Source organism: Aquarana catesbeiana, linkage group LG02 (assembly GCF_042186555.1).
Source record: "Aquarana catesbeiana isolate 2022-GZ linkage group LG02, ASM4218655v1, whole genome shotgun sequence".
NCBI lineage: Eukaryota > Metazoa > Chordata > Amphibia > Anura > Ranidae > Aquarana > Aquarana catesbeiana.
This window is the reverse complement of record NC_133325.1, coordinates 783,996,508-784,017,905: the sequence shown is the minus strand read 5'-3', so window position 1 is coordinate 784,017,905 and position 21,398 is coordinate 783,996,508. Positions and strand designations below refer to the sequence as shown.

Genomic DNA, 21,398 nt, shown 5'->3' with positions numbered 1-21,398 from the left:
ACAATAGACACCCCCCAGAAACACTAGATACCCCCAGTAACAATAGACACCCCCCACAAACACTAGATACCCCCAGCAACAATAGACACCCCCCAGAAACACTAGATACCCCCAGCAACAATAGACACCCCCCAGAAACACTAGATACCCCCAGCAACAATAGACGCTCTATCAAGCACCCCTTACCAGCACTTCCATTCAGTGCTTGAGGTGCAGGGACCGCGTACCGCCACATTCCCGCTGAGTAGAACACTTCCAGTCATTAAATCATTTCTATTTTTTGTAGAGTTCTATGGAGATATTTGGTTCCAAATAAAGGACAGTCCTTCTGGTGTTATATATATATATATATATATATATGGGACTCTCTGCTCAGGTCTCAAACAGGATCAGAATTTTCTTTGGCTCAAATCACCTTGAAGGGCCTCCGTCTGATGCCAGGCCTCAAAGTATTTCAAATGATGACCGGTGTATCTTAGCTATTGGCCAACTACTTGCTTCTCTTGGCATTGCGGCGTGTTGGCAGAATTATGGGCTGATGGTGGAGGATTGTTCAATAAAATGTTCCAGAGCTGGCAGAACACAGCCAGGGGGCACACAGACATTGGCTGCACTTCCACCTCCTTCTCCTGTGTGTAGAAGACCTAAAACTGGCGACATTCACTATAAAATGATTCTACAATCTCCATTAGATTTACCAGGAACTATGTAGTGCTAGGGCTCCCCTATATGATCCATTCCATTTATATTCTACAGAAACTCCTTTGTACTGCATCAGAGGCGTAACTAGAACCTCTAGGGCCCCCGGTGCAAGAAACCATGAAGGGCCCCCCTGACCCTCTGGTCCCAAGGCCCTTCTCTCTGAACCCGGGGCCCTTGATTACGGCTCCGCAGTGGGACCCTTTCACATGTTCTGTAGTGGGTCCACTCCCCCCCCCCCCCCCCCCAAGTGTGACTTATGGTGACCCTGGTAGTTCTGCCACTGGGTGGAATGCTCTGCAGTGTATCATGGGATAGCTGTAATGCGCTGCAGTGTATCATGAAATGGGTGGAATGTTCTGCAAGATCATGGGATGGATACAATGCTCTGCAGTGTGTCATGAAATTGGTGGAATGCTCTGCAGCGTGTCATTGGATAGGTGAAATGCTCTCCAGTGTATCACGGGATGGGTATAATGCTTTGCAGTGTGTCATGAAATCGGCGGAATGCTCTGCAGATTATCATGGAATGGGTGGAATGCTCTGCAAGATCATGGGCTGGATAGAATGCTCTGCAGTGTGTCATGAAATGGGTGGAAGGCTCTGCAGTGTATCATGGGATGGGTGGAATGTTCTGCAAGATTATGGGATGAATAGAATGCTCTGCAGTGTGTCATGAGATGGATGGAATGCTCTGCAGCGTGTCATGGGATGGGTGGAATGCTCTGCAGTGTATCACGGGATGGGTGGAATATTCGGTGGTGCATCGTGAGATGGGTGGAATGCTCTGCAATGTCATGGGATGGATGGAATGCTCTGCAGTATGGGATGGGTAGAATGCTCTGCAGCATTGGTGTGCACCCTAGAGCACAAACACACATGTGTGTATAGCAGCAGAGCAGTGGACGGTGTCAGTAGAGCAAAGATTGGTGTCAGTGGGGCAGTATTTTTTACAATATTTTTTATTAAATTTTTTTACAATTTTTTTAGGAGCCCTGTTCTGGGGCTTTGATGAAATATCAGGGGTCTAAACAGACCCTTGGTGTCTCACTTTTGAGACCGAAAAAGAAACTGAGAACAGAGATTCCCCAACCCTTTCTCTGCAGCCTGCAGTAAACATAGTATACTATGCTTCACTTAACAATGAAGACAGGAGCGATCAGTGCAGATCGCTCACTGTGTTTATTCAGAAAAGGAAGGCCGGTTAATGACATATTTACCAGCCCCTTCCCCGCTCCCGAGAGGAGAGGAGGGAAGCTGGCAGCACTGCAGGGGGGAGATGGGAAGCAAGAGGAATCGGCACCGCATGGGGTGATTAGGGCGTGCCCAGGCACACCTGGCACACCCTGTGCGCACACCTATGCTCTGCAGTGTATCATGGGATGTGTGCAATGCTCTGCAGTGTATCATGGGATGGATGGAATGCTCTGCAGTGTGTCTTGAAACGGGTGGAATGCTCTGCAGTGTGTCATGGGATGGGTGGAATGCTCTGTAGTGTATCATGGGATGGGTGGAATATTCTGTGGTGTATAATGGGATAGGTGCAATACTCTGCAATGTCATGGGATGGATGGAATGCTCTGCAGTGTATCACGGGATGGGTGGAATGTTCTGCAAGATCATGGGATAGATAGAATGCTCTGCAGTGTGTCATGAAATGGGTGGAATGCTCTGCAGTGTGTCATGGGATAGGTGAAATGCTCTGCAGTGTATCACGGGATAGGTGTAATGCTCTGCATTGTGTCATGGGATGGGTGGAATATTCTGCGGTGTATCATGGGATAGGTGGAATACTATGCAGTATATCATGGGATGGGTGAAATGTTCTGCAGTATATCATGGCATGGGTGGAATGCTCTGCAATGTGTCATGGGATGGGTGGAGTACTACACTATGCAGTATATGATGGGGTAGGTGAAATGCTCTGCAGTGTTTCATTGGGTAGGTGAAATGCTCTGCAGTGTATCATGGGATGGATAAAATGGTCTGCAGTGTATCATGGGATGGGTGGAATGCTCTGCAGTGTATCATGGGACGGATGGAATGTCCTGCAGTGTGTCATGGGGTGGGTTGAATACTATGTAGTATATCATGGGGTAGATAAAATGCTCTACAATGTATCATGGGATGGGTGGAATATTCTGCGGTGTATCATGGATAGGTGGAATGCTCTGCAATGTCATGGGATGGATGGAATGCTCTGCAGTATGGAATGGGTAGAATGCTCTGCAGTGTGTCATGGGGTAGGTGGAATGCTCTGCAGTGTGTCATGGGGTAGGTGGAATGCTCTGCAGTGTATCATGGGATGGGTGGAATGCTCTGCAGTGTATCATGGGATGGGTGGAATGCTCTGCAGTGTATCATGGCATGGGTGGAATGCTCTGCAGTGTATCATGGGATGGGTGGAATACTATGCAGTATATCATGGGGTAGTTGAAATGCTCTGAAGTATATCATGGGATGGGTGGAATGCTCTGCAGTGTGTCATGGGACGGGTGGAATGCTCTGCAGTGTGTCATAGGATGGGTGGAACTGCATAGTTGTTGGTAGGAGGAGGTACAATCGGATGCTGTAAAGCAGAAGGGGGCTGCAAACGTTGCAGTGTATTTTAGAAGGGCAGTAGTAAACCTTGTCCCCATCTCCTTTATATATGCATAAATTGTTTAGGTAGTTTCTATTCCTGCAGAGTTGTAAAGTTAGTGAAATGTCTTTAGTTTTCTCCCCTAATGCCGTGTACACACGATCGGGATTTTAGTCGGAAAAAGATATGATGGCTTTTCCGACGGGATTCCGCTCACGCTTGCCTTGCATACACACGGTCACACAAAAGTTTGCTGAAATTTTGACCGGCAAGAACGCGGTGACGTACGCTACGACGAGCCGAGAAAATGAAGTTCAATGCTTCCAAGCACGCGTCGAATTGTTTCCGAGCATGCGTAGGAATCTTGCGCGTCGGAATTGCTACAGACGATCGCATTTTCGGATAGGAACTTTTTCCGACCGAAAAATTGAGAACATGCTCCCAATCTTTTGCTGGCTGGAATTTGGCCAGCAAAAGTCCGATGGAGCATCCACACGGTTGCATTTTACGACCAAAAGCTCTCATCGGTCTTTTGCTGGCCGAATTTCCGATTGTGTGTACGCGGCATTAGATTTCTCTCTGTTTGCTCTGTATCAGCTACGTCTGTCACACCCAACTCCACCCAACCTAACTTCCTAACACTTCCTTGGCCACAATGAAACACTAATTGAACCTGGTACTTAAAAAATAAAAAATGGTTTCAAAAATTGTATGCAGACAGTTTTAATTTAGTTATCAAAAAATTAAAAGCGCTCTTCTTTTCTTTGTCCAGGTGGAGAAGAATGAGGATGCTGACCAAAAAATTGAACAAGATGCAAACAAACCAGAGGACAAAGCTCATAAAGCCGCTACCAAAATCCAGGCCAGCTTCCGCGGACACATAATCCGGAAAAAACTCAAGGGGGACAAGAAAGACGAGAATTCTGGAGAGGCAGTGGAGAACCACAAAGAGATTGATGCAGAAAAGACAGAGAATGAGGTCCCCAAAACAGAGGAGCCCACTAGTGATGGACCTTTGTCTGGAGAGGACAAGAAGAAGGCAGAGAACTCTTCGGAAGACAAAAAGCCAGAAGGGGGTTCAGAGGAGGAAGCCAAAAACACAGAGAAGTCTACTACGGAAGAGAAGCACGCGGAGTCAGGGGGCACCGTGAAGGGCACCAGTGAAAACTCCTCGGGAGGTGATTCCAACCAAGCAAAGAATGAGTCCAAACAAGCCAATGTGCCTGCTGCTAGTCCAGAAGCTGCTCCGGCAAAAGAGGAGCCCAAACAGGAGAAAGTGGAGAGCAGTCAAGATGAGGAAAAGAAAGGAGGTAAATTTTAACTTGTTTGCTTTTGAACTGTCTTATGATCACATTTGTGTATAAGAGATGACTTGATACTTGTAAGCATAATTTGTAATGATTGTTACATGGGTTAAAGTGAACCTATCTATCTATTTCCTAAGTATAGTTATACAATAAAGCATCAAATGTTTGTGAACACTTGACCATCACACATAGTATATGGCCAAATGTATTGAGTTCAGGTGTTTCTAGTAGAGGGTACTGTTGGTAGTTCATCATATGAAGACTATTGAGTGCTGCAAACCTTGTGGTAACATCTTGGTGAAGGCCTTTTCTGTTCCAGCATATCTGTGCCCCTGTACACAAATCCAGCCCCATAAAGACATGGTTTGATGAGTTTGGTGTGGAGGAACTCGAGTGGCCTCCATAGAGCCCTGACTTCAACCCTACTGATCACCATCCATAAAGACATAGTTTGATGAGTTTGGTGTGGAGGAACTTGAATGGCCTTCATAGAGCCCTGACTTCAACCCTATTGATCAATTCAAAAAGACACTGTTTGATGAGTTTGGTGTGGAGGAACTTGATTGGCCTTCGTAGAGCCCTGACTTCAACCCTATTGATCACCACCCAAAAACACATAGTTTGATGAGTTTGGTGTGGAGGAGGGGTCAAGCTTGAAGACCAGTAGCTTCAGCAGTAGAGAGGCTCCCACCAACCAGCTGGATAAGTATGTAGGCAGGTCACCCTGGTGGATGACACGGACACTAACCGGTAATTACCATAACACCTGATGGTGGAGATGGAGTTTGCTGTGTTTTAGCACCAGGTCCCCCCAACAGGAGGCGAGCAAGCCATGGTCCAATAGCAGATATAGCAGGTAGAGATCAATCAGAAGCGTAGTCAGTAAAAAAGCCAAAGGTCGGTAACAAGTGGTTGCAGTTTGGTATCATGCGGAAATGTAGTCGAGAAACAAGCCACCACTCGGGAACGAGTGGTAGTGGAGATAAAGACAGCTGCAGATACTCAAAAGAGCAAGATATAAGCTGGAGAGAGCTCAGCAATTTGACAAACAGGAAGTGCAGAGACATGGCTTCAATCAGGAAGTTAATTGGAGGAGCAAAGCATTCAAGATTCACTAGAAACAGGAAACAAGGCCAGATTGTCCTAAGAAGTCAGACAGGGTACCGTCCAGAGTCCCAGGTGGCTCAGCAAGAAGAGTTATTGCCAGATCAGATTCTGGTCCTGACAGTGGCCTTTACAAAGCTATGACCTCAACCCTACTGAACACCTTTGGGATGAACTAAAATGCAAACTGACAGCCAGGTCTTTTGATCCAACATCAGTACCTGATCCCACAAAATGTTCTTTTGGCTGAATAGGCACAAATTCACAGGGACACACTCCAACAGAAACAGTAGAAAGACTTGCTAATGGACTGGAGACTGTAATAGCTGCAAAATGGGGGAGGTGGCAATTCCATATTAATGCCTATAGCTTTGAAATGGAATGTTCAACAAGTTATTGTAGGTGCAATGGGCGGGTGTCCCCAAACCTTTTGCCTACATTGTAAATTCATTCAATTGTTACAAACTCACTATTTCTTTCTTCAAAATGTACTTGGTATTGACTGGCAAGTCAAATACTTATTTTTCTTCTAATTTTGGGAATAAGGTACCACAATAATTTGTAGAAGGCTGGCTATTTTTCGGCAGTGGGAGTACACCAGTGCACTAACAACCAAATCTGTTCAGTGTCAGAGCATTATGGGCCAAATGCTGAGGTGTCACTTAGGTCGGTTCAACATATTTATCCTTCTGTAGGATAGTTATACACTATATGCCCAATGTTTGTGGACACCTGACCATTGTACCTACTGACTAAAAGAATGTAGACATCCCTCCAAAATATTGAGTTCAGGTGTTTTCAGTGAAGAGTACCGCATAGAAAGACATTTTCGACCATTGCTAATTACCAACTCTATGGCAACAGTTTGGCCAAGTCTCTTTTTTATTTCAGCATGCCCCTGTGTACAAAGCCAGCTTCATCAAGACATAGATTAATTTGATGTATAAGAACTGGAGTTGCCACAGACCTCTGTCTTCAACCTTATTAAACATTTGGTATAATTCATAATGCTGATTGAAAGCCAAGTCCTCCAACATCAATACCTGACGTTAGAGATGATCTTTTGGTTGAATGGGCATCATTTCCCACAGACACATACTCTGGAAAGCCTTTCCAGAGTATTGGGAGCTGTTTTAACCACAAAGTGGGGCCAACTTCATATTCATATTAATACCCATGGCATTGAAATGGGATGTCTAATAAGCTCAACTAGGTACCGTATGATGGTCAACTGTTCACAAGCCTTTGACCTTAGTGTTTAATCTGTATGGCCTCCAAAGAAGATAAAAAAGAATGATAGGGACCACAAGAGAAAAGTGGATAGTGTGGTCCCTACCATTCTTTTTTATCTTCTATGGAGGCCATACAGAATAAACACTATAAGGACAAAGGCATGTGGACACCTGACCATCTATATGAAAGTATGGTGAGGTAAAGAATATGAGCTTGTGGAAAACATCTTGGTCTCCATGCAGACCTTTTGTCTTTTATGGTTGCACTCGATGTTGATGTGGGGTACCCAGAAGTCTACAATGGGAGTACTAATATCACGGTGATACCAGAGATAACCATTCTCAACCAGGGTTCCATGAAACCATGTGATTCCTTCAGAGGTTGTCAGGGGTTCCTTGAGCTGTGCCTTACTGACCCTTCCATTTGATGGTGCCTGCATAGTTCCAGAACCAGTGCCACTTGGAAGAACCAACTTCATGACACCAATGATCTTTTTAGATGTTTGTAAGGGTGGCATTCTGACCACCATTGTAAGGGGACATTTTTCCCACTAACCACCACTGTAAGGGGTATTCTTACCAATGGTCACCAATGTATGGGACATTTGTCCACTGACCCCCAATTAATTAGATTTAGCAGGGGTTTCTTAAGACCTAAAAATTATTTCAAGGGTTCTTTTGCATTAAAAGGGCTGAGAAAGGTTGGTTTAGGTCTAAGTGGAAAGCATGTTTCCTGACGGCAAGTTCCTTGCTCTCAGTGTAGAGGCAGTCATCTTTCTGCAGAAATTTGATAAACTCAGACCTATAGCTCTGCTATCAGCAAAATGTAGGGCTCCTGCTGATTGGAGAGCTGTAGCTCAGTTTTTGCAGAGAGTGTGTTGGACCTCTGCAGAGAGACCACTGTTTCATGCACAGAGAACAAGGATCCTTATGTGCTGGCAAGACACAGGCTGTACTGCTCAGGCTCTGGCTACTCTAAATAAAACAAACTGCAGGTGTATAAAAGGGTGTGGAAAGTCTCAAAATTTATTTTTCTGATTTGTTTAATGTTCAATTGGACTTGCAAGAACCTGTTTTTAGTCCCCATTCATCTCTATCTCATGTGCTGGTCTGAGCTATGTGAGTAGGAAATTTGCACAAATTCCCAGATTCTGCCTTGGCACTGGTCCACACTGATAAAAACACAAGAGCTGTGGGGACACTTCCATGGGCCAGCTCGCCCTTGACATTGCCCCAGCATTGTTACAGTCACCTTGATGGAGGGAGCTGGCATTTGCTAGATAGAGATATGAGTTTGTCCCTGCACAGCCTGAGTTTGGCACCGCTTAGGGAGCAGAAGGTCCGCTCAGCTACCGCCATCACACATCTCATATGTACGTATCAGCAACTCTGTCTTCTTCCAGCACGGCTCAGCCTCTAATTAATAGTATATTGGCTCCAGGATTCAGAATGTAACTGGCACTCCTCCAGTGCCAAGGCTTGGCGTTCAGCTGCCAAAATCAGTAATAAAATGTGGTCAGCTTAAGGACATTGTAAATAATTGAGGTTTACATCGAGGAACCATTAAAGGGCCAATTAACCTGAAATGGGATCAGTTTCATGGTGAGTTTAATACATGCACAGCGCACATGTACGCTCCGGTTATTTCTTTTTGAGGACTTGCAGTGCACTTGTAGTGCAAAGTGGATTTGCCTTTCGTACATAACCCCCAATATGTGTAAGTGCAACACTAAATTCAATACATGTATAGTCTGTGCATTTATGAAAAAATTAGTTTACAGAGATAGTGATTATCTCCAAATGGCTTCACTCCTATTTCTCCTCTCTTCCCTCCCTCTCCTCTCTCTCTCCCGCTCCCTCTGTCCTTCTCTCACTTTCTCTACCTTTCTCTCTCTCCACCTGTCCCTCTCTCCACCTCTCTCTCTCTCTCTCTCTCTCTCTCTCTCTCTCTCTCTCTCTCTCTCTCTCTCTCCACATGTCCCTCTTTCTCTCTCTCTCCCTCTCTCTCTCTCTCTCTCTCCCCACATGTCCCTCTCTCCACCACCTCTCTCTCTCTCTCCACATGTCCCTCTCTCCACCTGTCCCTCTCTCCACCTGTCCCTCTCTCCATCTGTCCCTCTCTCTCTCTTCAACCTGTCTCTCTCTCCCTATCCATTTCTCCCTGTCTTTCTCTTCTTCTCCCCCCATCTTTAACTCCATGTCCCTCTCTAACTCTCCATCTGTCCCTTTCCCTCTGCCCCCCTCTTCCCCTGTCCCTCTTCCTCTGTCCCTCATCCCCTGTCCCTCTTCCTCTGTCCCTCATCCCCTGTCCCTCTTCCTCTGTCCCTCTTTCCTCTGTCCCTCTTTCCCCTGTCCCTCTTCCCTTGTCCCTCTTTCCTCTGTCCCTCTCTCCACCTGTCCCTCTCTCCACCTGTCCCTCTCTCCATCTGTCCCTCTCTCCATCTGTCCCTCTCTCCACCTGTCCCTCTCTCCATCTGTCCCTCTCTCCACCTGTCCCTCTCTCCACCTGTCCCTCTCTCTACCTGTCCCTCTCTCCACCTGTCCTTCTCTCCATCTGTCCCTCTCTCCACCTGTCCCTCTCTCCATCTGTCCCTCTCTCCACCTGTCCCTCTCTCCACCTGTCCCTCTCTCCATCTGTCCCTCTCTCCACCTGTCCCTCTCTCCACCTGTCCCTCTCTCTCTCTTCAACCTGTCTCTCTCTCCCTATCCATTTCTCCCTGTCTTTCTCTTCTTCTCCCCCCATCTTTAACTCCATGTCCCTCTCTAACTCTCCATCTGTCCCTTTCCCTCTGCCCCTCTCTTCCCCTGTCCCTCATCCCCTGTCCCTCTTCCTCTGTCCCTCATCCCATGTCCCTCTTCCTCTGTCCCTCATCCCATGTCCCTCTTCCTCTGTCCCTCATCCCCTGTCCCTCTTCCTCTGTCCCTCTTTCCCCTGTCCCTCATCCCCTGTCCCTCTTTCTCTGCCCCTCCTCCCCCGTCCCTCTTCCCCTGTCTCTTGCACTCTGTCTCTCTTTCCCGTTGTCCCTCTCTCCCTCTGCACCTGTCCCTCTCCCCCTGTCTCTCTCCCTGTTCCTCACTCCCATTCCTTTTCTCCCTCTCCACCTGTCCCTCTCTCCCTCTGAACCTATCTCTCTCCCTCTCCCCCTCTCCCTTTCTCCCTGTCCCTCTCCTCCTCTCCCCCCTCTTGCCCATTTTTTTCTCCCTGTCCCTCTCTCCCTCTTCCCCATCCCTTTCTCCTTGTCCCTCTCCTCCTCTCCCCCATTTTGCTCTCCATGTCCCTCTCTCACTCTACATCTGTCCCTCTCTTCCTCTGTCCTTCTCTCCCTTTTCCTATTTCCCTGCCTTTTGCACTCTGTCCCTCCCTCCCTCTCCCCCTGTCTCTGTCCCTGTCTCTCTCCCCCTGTCCCTCTCTCCCTCTCCTACTGTCCTTTTCTACCTGTCCCTCTCTCCCTCTCCCTTTCTCCCTGTCCTTCTCCTCTCCCCCATTTTCCTTTCCATGTCCCTCTCTCGCTCTCCATCTGTCCTTTTCCTCTGTTCCCTAGTCCCTTTACATCTGCCCCCTCTTCCTTTATACCTCTCTCCCTGTCCCTCTCTTACTCCCCCTATCCCTCTTGTGGGTGGGTGCAGCGTGGTGCGCGGCAACAACACACATACAGTCCAGGTGCAATTAATGGAACTTGTATGGAAGCTTAGGCAGAACAGTTCACAACAAACCCAGAGGAAGGAGGCCCAACCAGGAACACTCGTGGAAGCAAACAGCATATAGCGGAACAGGTTTCATATAGCAGCATGGCTGGTCCGAGCCCAAACGGGAAGGTGTCCAAAGAGAATGCGGAGCCCTATGCTTTCCCTACTCATTTGGAACCTTTCCCTACCACTAACACTGTCCCTGACAGATGGACGACCTGTCCCTACACTACCCATACACAAAAGTGCTCCAAACCTAGGAGCCAGGGTCTTAAATAGACCCTGCCACACCTAAGATGGCTGCCAGAGTCACATGGGCGACCAGCATCCAACCACATTGCTGCCTCAGTGATTCAGCAAACCATAAAGCACATATCTCAAGCACAAGGCCCGTGGGCCCAATGCGGCCCACCAGGCCTTGTCATGTGGCCATCGTACCCAGTTCTGGAGCTGAAACGTGGTGGAACTCCATTCCGCCACCTCCAGTTCTCACCGTTCACTCCCTGCTGTCACTTGTAAACACAGAAGCCTTCTGTGTATGCAAAGGATAGCTTTGCCCTCAGTGGCTCCTGGTTCTAACAGATCCCTGCACGCACTCACAGTGGGGCCAGATCTCCAGAATCTGGGAGAGAGAACAGGAAGCTCTGGGGGGGGGGGGTTGGCATGGGGTTGCACACTGTGCATAGCGCACACATAAACCCTGCACTCTGTACACAGCGCACCCCTGAACCCTGCACTCTGTACGTAGTATAATCCTGAACCCTGCACTCTGTACGTAACATACCCCTGAACCCTGCACTCTGTCCGTAATACACCCCAAAAACTCTGCATTCTGTATGAAATGCACTCCTGAACCCTGCACTCTGTACATAGCACACGTCTGGACCCTGAACTCTGTACGTAATACACTCCTAAACTTTGCATTCTGTAAGTAACGCACTCCTCAACCATGCACTCTGTCCGTAATACACCCCTAAACTCTGCATTCTGTACGAAATGCACTCCTGAACCCTGCACTCTGTACATAGCACACGTCTGGACCCTGAACTCTGTACGTAATACACTCCTAAACTTTGCATTCTGTAAGTAACGCACTCCTCAACCATGCACTCTGTATGTAATAAACTCCTAAACTATGCATTCTGTACGAAATGCACTCCTGAACCCTGCACTCTGTACATAGCACACGTCTGAACCCTGAACTCTGTACGTAATACACTCCTAAACTTTGCATTCTGTAAGTAACGCACTCCTGAACCATGCACTCTGTATGTAATAAACTCCTAAACTCTGCATTCTGTAAGTAACGCACTCCTGAACTCTGTCCTCTGTACGTAGCACATGCCTGAACCCTGAACTCTGTACGTAATACACTCCTAAACTGCACTCTGTACATAACGCACTCCTGAACTCTGGACTCTATATGTAGCAGAATCCTGAACCCTGCACTCTGTACATAGTGCACCCCTGAACCCTGCACTCTGTACATAGTGCACCCCTGAACCCTGCACTCTGTACATAGCGCACCCCTGAACCCTGCACTCTGTACGTAATAAACTTCTAAACTCTGCACTCTGTATGTAGCTTAATCCTGAACCCTGCACTCTGTAAGTACACACCCCAGATACAACTGACCCTTTGAGGACAAGCATATTGTTGATGCGGCTCACGATGAAATTGAGTTTGACAGACCTATTTCTGTCTCTTAATTTATTCTTTCTCTCCCCAACAGCCACCTTCCCATGTTCCTTTCTCCATATTTCTAATTTTATCCCATCATCCTACCCTGTCCGTCTCCCTCTCCCCCCTCTCTCCCTCCATATTACTGTGTCTGTTTTATCCCTTCTTCTATTCCCCCCATCTCCCTATTTCTGCCTCTTTTCACTCCCTTCCTCTGTCTCTCCTTTTATTCTCTCCCCCCCCCCCAGTTCCCCACCCTCCTCTCCTCCTATGTCTTATGCTTTCTTTTAAGCCCATGAATCATAATCATGTGTCAGAGGAAACCCATGGGACAGTCTGCTGCGTGTTCTAATATCTTTATTAGATTTGCAACAGATCGCTCCTTGTCAACAAATGTTACATTGACCCTGATGTCACCAATTCCAAACAGAACAGCTCCTTGTAAGAAGGAGAAGAGTTAAAGTGGATGTAAACCCTCACATATACCCAGTCATGTGACTGGCCTCAGGTGATACACAGAGAGGAAACAAATCCTCTTACATAAGGTGTACCTGTTTATCTGCTGTTTTCTCTTCTACAGCTGTTCAAAGTGCTGCATTTATACAGCTTGTCTGAGCTTTTAGAAAGCAGGGGCAGAGGAGCTGAAGTTAAACTCTGCAGAGCTCAGTGAGGAGAACTCAGTGATAGCTGATTGGAGGGAAGGGACCAGGCCTGCTGTTAAAAATCACAGGGCCCCATACACCCTACCTAACAGGGCCTCCTCTGGCCAGAAGTGACTGAGGACATAGATTTATCAGTCCCTTTCTTTGCAGGCTCAGTTCCAAAGATGAATGAATTGGATGCACTCTGAAGCTTCTTGCTCATTCACAAACTGAATCATAGTAAGCACAGTTTACTATGCTTCTGTGATGAATGAACACGAGTGATTGGTACCAATCACTCACTGTGTTCATTCAGGAAAGGAAGGGGCCAATAAATTATATATTTATTGGCCCCTTCCCATGCTCTCCATCCTGAAACATCCCTCTGTGTGCCCACAGCAGCTGCCTACAGGAGAGGAGGTAAGCCAGCAGCTCTGCAGGAGAAAGGGGCACACAGGGGTCCCAGACAGCAGATGGAAGGAGTGCATGTGCTAGAACCAATCCCCTGCAGTGCAGCCAGAGATAGAAGCTGGCAGTGTTGCAGGGGAAGGCAGAAGAGGATCGGTGTCTGCAATAAGAGTATAGCCAGCCCTACTGCTTAGCAGATGACTGGGCCCCCCATTTGAACTGATAGGGCCTGGGCCCAGTACAGGAGGGCTGGCGGTACTGTCTATAGCCATGAAAGGGACACCCCCCCCCCTTCACACAGCACACAGAGCTGAGGCTGTCAATCACAGGCTGTGTGCTGGAACTCCCTCCCCTGTCACCTTTTTATCCCTTGGTGTCAGGAAAGCCTGTCAGAATTGACTCATGCAGACAGCAGAGGAACGAGGCAGCAGACAGAAATGACATTTATGGCTCTGGATTGGGACAAGTACACGCTATAGAGCAGGGGTCTCCAAACTTTCTGAACAAAGGGCTAGTTTACTGTCCTTCAGACTTAAGGGGGGCTGTGGGTATTTGGAGTAGAAAAAGTCCAGACATCAGTGTAAATAAACAATGCCCCATCTTTGGTGTCAGTGGAAGGAATAGCACCCTACAGTTGATGTCATTGGGAGGAATTGTGCCCCATCTTTGATGTCATTGGGAGAAATTGTGCCCCATCTTTGATGTCATTGGGTGGAATTGTGCCCCATCTTTGATGTCATTGGGTGGAATTGTGCCCCATCTTTGATGTCATTGGGTGGAATTGTGCCCCATCTTTGATGTCATTGGGTGGAATTGTGCCCCTTTAATGGTGTCAGTGGGGGGGGGGGATTATTACTCATTGTTGGTATCAGTGGATGAAAATAGTGCCCAAAGGGCCTAATAAAAAGCAAGCAAAAGGCCACATCTGGCCCTCGGACTGCAGTTTGGAGACCACTGCTATAGAGGAATATGCTTTGTTCATATTTCATAGCTGGGGTTTTCAACCACTTTAATACCTCAACTGCTGCTCGCTCCTCCAAACGCTGGCCCACTGAAAAGGACATGCTGGGTGAAGTTTCTTCTGAAATCGACACTTCTGGGAGTGTCGATCTCCTACATTCTCCTCTACGCTTAGCCGTTCCTCTCGCCAACCTCTACGTGACTTCTGTGGCCTGTAGTAATGGAGGGGTCGGCAGATGGAACCAGCATCTAGGCAGCCTTCCTGCCTTCTTGTATCTATTTTAAAGACAGGGCATGAGCACCCCAGGGGGATGTTACATGAGAAGTAAGAGGTATCATGTTCAAGGAAACCTGTACTCGGGTAGACATTCACACTACCATTGGTGGACTCCTAAAAAGGCTGCTTTCTTGGCTTCAACTGTCTCTGAGACGCTGATCCACAATAAGCACGCAGAAAGTGAAGTCAGAACTCCAAAACTGCATTCCTGTTTTGGGTAAGTGACTTGGAAAGCATCGCTACTTTTAAACCAGATAGGTAGCAATTTCAGAGGGAGAGGTCAAGCAATAGTGGTGTCCACAATCACAATGTGAGTTAGCGTTGCAGTTTTTGAGTTCTGACTTCACTTTCTGGGTGCTTGTTGTGGATCAGCATCTGAGAGACAGTTGAAGCCAAGAAAGCAGCATTTTTAGGAGCTCACCAATGGTAGCTCCCACGCCCTACCCAAGTTAATCATCAATAAATCTGAAAAAGGCAACCCCTAGGCTGTGCGTTGAGCCAAAAGAGTGGGTACTGCTTTGTGCCTGGCTGCTGTTGCACACATTTGGGAAAAGAACCTGAGACAAGCCAGCAGCCCCTTACGGGGGTTAGCGCTACATCTGTATTAAATAAATGACGTATAGACAGAAAACTGAGAGGAGATCTACAGATGTGTGCATGAAATCTAGCCATCCATCAAATGCCTTCTTATCTATGGACAGTACTAGAACCCCCCCCCCCCATCTTTTTCTTCTTCTTTTTTTTTTAACAAAATCTCATTTATGAAACTGTCATAGTTTTTTTTACTGTTCTGTCTTGTCAACCTGGAGAACTGGAGTATATTTTGGGTAAGTGGGATTACTGGTAGCGGGAGGTCGTCCGATGATTAATTCCTTTCATAAATCTGCCCCATGCTCCACAAATGAAGCACGTTTAATTTTTTTCCAGTCTGGAGTTAGTGGCTCCGGGAGGAAAGTGACCTGATTCTCTGCTTGCCAGACGAGACCCGCTACTTAGGGCACGTCAACTCGATTTAGCCAACGAATAGATCATATCAATATGTAACCGTAGGGGGAAGCTGAATCCCTGCTGTAAATCTGTATTTAAAGCAAATTTAAAATCTATACTCACGCTAACCTATTTACAACCCTCTGTAGCCAAATGTGTCATAATCTTTGCTGAAATATTAATTATAATGCCAGCAGTTCTTGAGTACCATCAGCTCTAATTCCAGGGTGGATCCATGTGTAGGCAATTCTACTGATTGGCTGCCTCCAATTGAATAGCCAATCAGCAACACTTCCTAAATGCAGAGCCTTCTCTGTGCCACCTCTGAGCTTCGATAAGAGTTGAATAACCCTAGAGCTGCTGTTGGGTAACTGTTATGGGGGTTGATCCCAGCACATTAGGTTAGATGGGAAAGGGAAGGTTGAAAATACAGTAAATAGGCAAAAGTTTGTGGATACAAGGGCTTTACACTACCAATGTAATTGTTAGCTTTCCACCTTGGGGTAACAGTTTGGTGACAGTTCTTTTCCATTCCAGCATTCAATTCAGATCCATAAAAGACATGGTTTGACGAGTTTGATGTGGAGGAACATAAGTGGCCTCCACAGAGCTCTAAACTTAACCCTACTGAACACCATCCATAAAGATGTGGTTTGACAAGTTTGGTTTGGAAGAACTCAAATGGCCTCCACAGGGCCCTCAAACCCACTGAAGCTAAGGGGCTTGGCCCCTTAGTTCCGGTAAATGGAACTCTTAAGGTGTCAGCATACCAAGACATTTTGAACAATTTCATGCTCCCAACTTTGTGGAAACAGTTTGGGGGTGGCCCCTTCCTGTTCCAACATGACTGCGCACCAGTGCACAAAGCAAGGTCCATAAAGACATGGATGAGTGAGTTTGGTGTGGAGGAACTTGACTGGCCTGCACAGAGTCCCGAGGTCAACCCAATAGAACACCTATGGGATGAATTAGAGCGGAGACTGTGATCCAGGCCTTCTTGTCCAACATCAGTGTCTGACCTCACAAACCTCACAAGTGCGCTTGTCAGACTGGGATGCCATTAAAGGAAGGCGTCCCAATACTTTTGGTGATATAGTGTAGTTTGAAGAGTTTGGTGTGGAGGAACTCGAGTGACTTTCACAGAGTCCCAGCCTCAACCCTACTGAACACCTTTGAGATAAGTTGGAGCACCAATTAAAACATCGGTCCTTCTTCATTAAAGCAGGAACACCCAGGGGTTGGGATCTCAACTTGTATGGATACAATCAGTGTCCCTATTGTATTCCACTCTTATTGGTGACTAGAGGTCACTGGTGATGGGTGAGGAGTCCAATAAAGTGAAGGAAAGGGCCAGCACTGCACATTCTGTAAAATAAAATGGTAAATTGTCCTTTGGGTTGCCATTTCACCAAGAGAACCTGTAAGGGCAGATTAAGCTGGTCCGCTCAAACATATTTTTGGAGCAAACTCTGCTCCACAGAGCAGCCTCTGGAGGAATTCTACAGTTGAGAAAGACTGCTATAGTATCACAAGGGGTTTTCAAATTCCATGCTTCCTGTTCATTCTGTGTTTGGTTCTCCTGAGATGTAGTACATATAAAAACTAAGGAACATTTTTTTATTTTTGTTTATCTCTACCAGTACTCTGATTTTTAACTTCTATCCTAATGCCGTGTACACACGGGCAGACTTTTCGACCAGACTGGTCCGACGGGACGAATCCGTCGGACAATCCGACCGTGTGTGGGCTTCATATGACTTTTTCGGTCGAAAATCAGACGGACTTTAGATTTAGAACATGTTTCAAATCTTTCCGACGGACTCGAGTCCGGTCGAAAAATCCACTCGTCTGTATGCTAGTCCGATGGACGAAAACTGACGCTAGGGCAGCTATTGGCTACTGGCTATCAACTTCCTTATTTTAGTCCGGTCGTACGTCATCACGTACGAATCCGTCGGACTTTGGTGTGATCGTGTGTAGGCAAGTCCGTTCGTTCAAGAGTCCCTCAGAAGTCCGTCAAAATGACGTCGAAAGACCGTCGGACCTTTTGATGCCGAAAAGTCCTCCCGTGTGTACACGGCATAAAGACTGATGCAACCTCTCTAGAGGAAAAAAAAAATATTTTGGTGGCGTTTCTTGTTTTTCTTTCCCTGCTCCGCGGTGATCATTTAATATGAACACAAAATTCATGGCTTTAAATTTTAGTGGCGTAAAAGGCAGACAGGTTGCTTTTACAATGAACGAGGACACAGGAGGGCTTTTTGTTTATTGTGACATATTTCCTTCTGAATGATTTTGCTCCGTTCCGGGCGCCGTGCTGTTTCTAAGTACAACGCTTTCGAGTCTGTCTCACCTCATTCTTTCAACAAGCGGCGACTAGGCACTGTGAATTTATAGGAGAACGTTTCCTGCCTCATCAATTTCCAGGCTAAGACAAAAGAATTGTTAACTGTCAGAGAAGACACATTAATATGGGTGGTGAGAAATATATTTTAGCTCCTGATACACCGCATGCAGATACTTAAATGGAGGCAATCATTTAAAGAAAGCTTGGAGGGTACATTGAAGGTTTAATAAACCGCCTGTGTATTTGGAGTTTTATTACAGAGATTTTTTTTGTTGTTAAGATGCTGCAGGGGAATTTCATTTCTTGGCTTTGGGAGCCAGGCACAGCACATTAATGTTTAGAGCTGGTGTTGGCAACCTCCCTGCAAGCTTGCCCAGGTGGGCATGCAGTGCCGTTTGCACCGGCACCTGCTGCCATTGGCTGTAAGTGACAACTAACAAGGCTATCAATACAAAGCCTGGCCCACCCACCTCCGTGATGTCACTGATGGCCTGTACATAGTTGCCAACATTGCAAAAAAAATTTGTGGGACACTTTTTTGGGCTGTAGGCGGAGCTGTATAATAATTAGGGGGCGGGGCATGTGTTTGTAGGTGTGGTATAGGGAAAAAAGAAAACTTTGGCGCGCAAAGCACGCCGCTGCGAACAATGGGCGTGGTCTTCGTGAAATTCTGGGCGTGGCTTAAATGGGCGTGGCTCAAAGGGTGTGTGTTTAGAGTCTGAGATGAATGAGGGATGGACAGGGAAAGGGGAGAGAGGAATGAAGGGACAGCAGCCCCAGATCCTACACAACAATAGAAATATCTGTATTCTAGAAAGTTTAACAATCAGCAGATAAAGATACTCCAAACACTTGGTGTTAGCGCTTCAATCATTCCGGCACCATGATTGTTATGGTTTTAGGATGACTGAAGTGCATTATTTCTATTATTACATTGTAATATAAAATGAAATCATTCAACCCACCATAATGCCGAATCAGTGAGATCCCTGAGCGTGTCACTAGCCACGTCGCCTGCCACCAGCAGAGTCCTTCCTTGCATCAGGTGCCCCTAGCAGAGTCCCTCCTTGCATCAGGTGCCCCCAGCAGAGTCCGTCCTTGCATCAGGTTCCCCCAGCAGAGTCCGTCCTTGCATCAGGTGCCCCCAGCAGAGTCCCTCCTTGCATCAGGTGCCCCCAGCAGAGTCCCTCCTTGCATCAGGTGCCCCCAGCAGAGTCCCTCCTTGCATCAGGTGCCCCCAGCAGAGTCCCTCCTTGCATCAGGTGCCCCCAGCATAGTCCCTCCTTGCATCAGGTGCCCCCAGCAGAGTCCCTCCTTGCATCAGGTGCCCCCAACAGAGTCCCGCCTTGCATCAGGTGCCCCCAGCAGTCAGTCCTTTCACCAGTGTTCCCAGCCTCAGTCCTTACATCAGTGTGCCAGGCAGAGCCATAGTTACCCCCCTGTACATAGTTACCCCCTCCCCCTGTACATAGTTTCCCCTCTCCCCCTAGTTACACCCCTGTACATAGTTACCCCCCCTGTACATAGTTAGCCCCCCTGTACATAGTTACCCCCCCGTACATAGTCCCCCCCTCGTACATAGTAACCCCTCCTGTACATAGTTAACCCCCCTCCTGTATATAGTTAAACCCCCCTCCTGTACATAGTTAAACCCCCTCCTGTATATAGTTAACCCCCCTCCTCTTGTATATAGCTAACCCCCCCGTACATAGTATCCCCCTGTACATAGCTCCCCCTGTACATAGTAACCCCTCCTGTACATAGTTAACCCCCCTCCTGTAAATAGTTACCCCCCCTCCTGTAAATAGTTAACCCCCCTCATGTATATAGTTAACCCTCCCTCTCCTGTATATACTTAACCCCCCTTCCTCCTGTATATACATACCCCCCCTCCTGTATATACTTAACCCCCCCTCCTCCTGTATATACTTAACCCCCCTCCTCCTGTATATATTTAACCCCCTCCTCCTATATATACTTAACCCCCCCTCCTGTATATACTTAACCCCCCTCCTGTATATCGTTAACCCCCCCTCTCCTGTATATACTTAACCCCCCTTCCTCCTCTATATACTTACCCCCCCCCCTCCTGTATATACTTAACCCCCTCCTCCTGTATATACTTAACCCCCCCTTTAAGTCTGATCTGAGGTCTGACGTTCTTTCATTGAGGCTGATCTGAGAACTGAACTGTATGCATTGGAGCTGATCTGAGGTCCATGCGTTGGAGCTGATCTGAGGTCCATGCGTTGGAGCTGATCTGAGGTCCATGCGTTGGAGCTGATCTGAGGTCCATGCATTGGAGCTGATCTGAGGTCCATGCTTTGGAGCTGATCTGAGGTCCATGCTTTGGAGCTGATCTGAGGTCCATGCATAGGAGCTGATCTGAGGTCCATGCATTGGAGCTGATCTGAGGTCCATGCTTTGGAGCTGATCTGAGGTCCATGCTTTGGAGCTGATCTGAGGTCCATGCTTTGGAGCTGATCTGAGGTCCATGCTTTGGAGCTGATCTGAGGTCCATGCTTTGGAGCTGATCTGAGGTCCATGCATTGGAGCTGATCTGAGGTCCAGTGGCGTCGCTAGGGGGTGGCTTTTGGGGCTATAGCCCCGAATCTGGGGTCCATAGCCCTGAGTCTCTGCAGGGGTCCTCAAGGGGAGGGGAGGCTCTCTGGAGACCCTGATTTAAGGTGGAGGCTCTCTGGGAACCCTAAGATAAGGGGGGCTCTCTGGGGACCCTAAGGTAAGGGGGGCTCTCTGGAGACCCTGATGCAAGGGGGAGGCTCTCTGGGGACTCTGATGTAAGGAGGAGACTCTCTGGGGATCCTGATGTAAGAGGGGGCTCTCTAGGAACCCTGGTGTGAAGGGGGCTCTCTGGGGACCCTGATGTAAGTGGGGGGCTCTCTGGGGATATATACACACACACACACACAAGTATATTACTGTATATACATGTGTATGCCCGCCCAAGCGTATGACTTTCTTTACTACGCTGCTATGGGCTCTAGCCCCAGATCTTTTGTAGACCTAGCAACACCCCTGCTGAGGTCCATGCATAAGAGCTGATCTGAGGTCCATGCGTTGGAGCTGATCTGAGGTCCATGCATTGGAGCTGATCTGAGGTCCATGCGTTGGAGCTGATCTGAGGTCCATGCGTTGGAGCTGATCTGAGGTCCATGCGTTGGAGCTGATCTGAGGTCCATGCATTGGAGCTGATCTGAGGTCCATGCTTTGGAGCTGATCTGAGGTCCATGCTTTGGAGCTGATCTGAGGTCCATGCATAGGAGCTGATCTGAGGTCCATGCATTGGAGCTGATCTGAGGTCCATGCTTTGGAGCTGATCTGAGGTCCATGCTTTGGAGCTGATCTGAGGTCCATGCTTTGGAGCTGATCTGAGGTCCATGCTTTGGAGCTGATCTGAGGTCCATGCATAGGAGCTGATCTGAGGTCCATGCATTGGAGCTGATCTGAGGTCCAGTGGCGTCGCTAGG

The 21,398-nt window shown here is 47.6% G+C and overlaps 1 protein-coding gene across 1 annotated transcript in view; it reads left to right on the top strand.

Moving 5' to 3' along the window:
* The window catches only part of GAP43 (growth associated protein 43), a 123,883-nt gene that overhangs the window by 60,107 nt on the left and 42,378 nt on the right, over positions 1-21,398 (top strand). Inside the window, exon 2 of the mRNA XM_073617398.1 lies at positions 4,053-4,590. Within this exon, the coding sequence (XP_073473499.1) occupies positions 4,053-4,590 (538 nt within the window). The remainder of the gene's footprint in view (positions 1-4,052; positions 4,591-21,398) is intronic.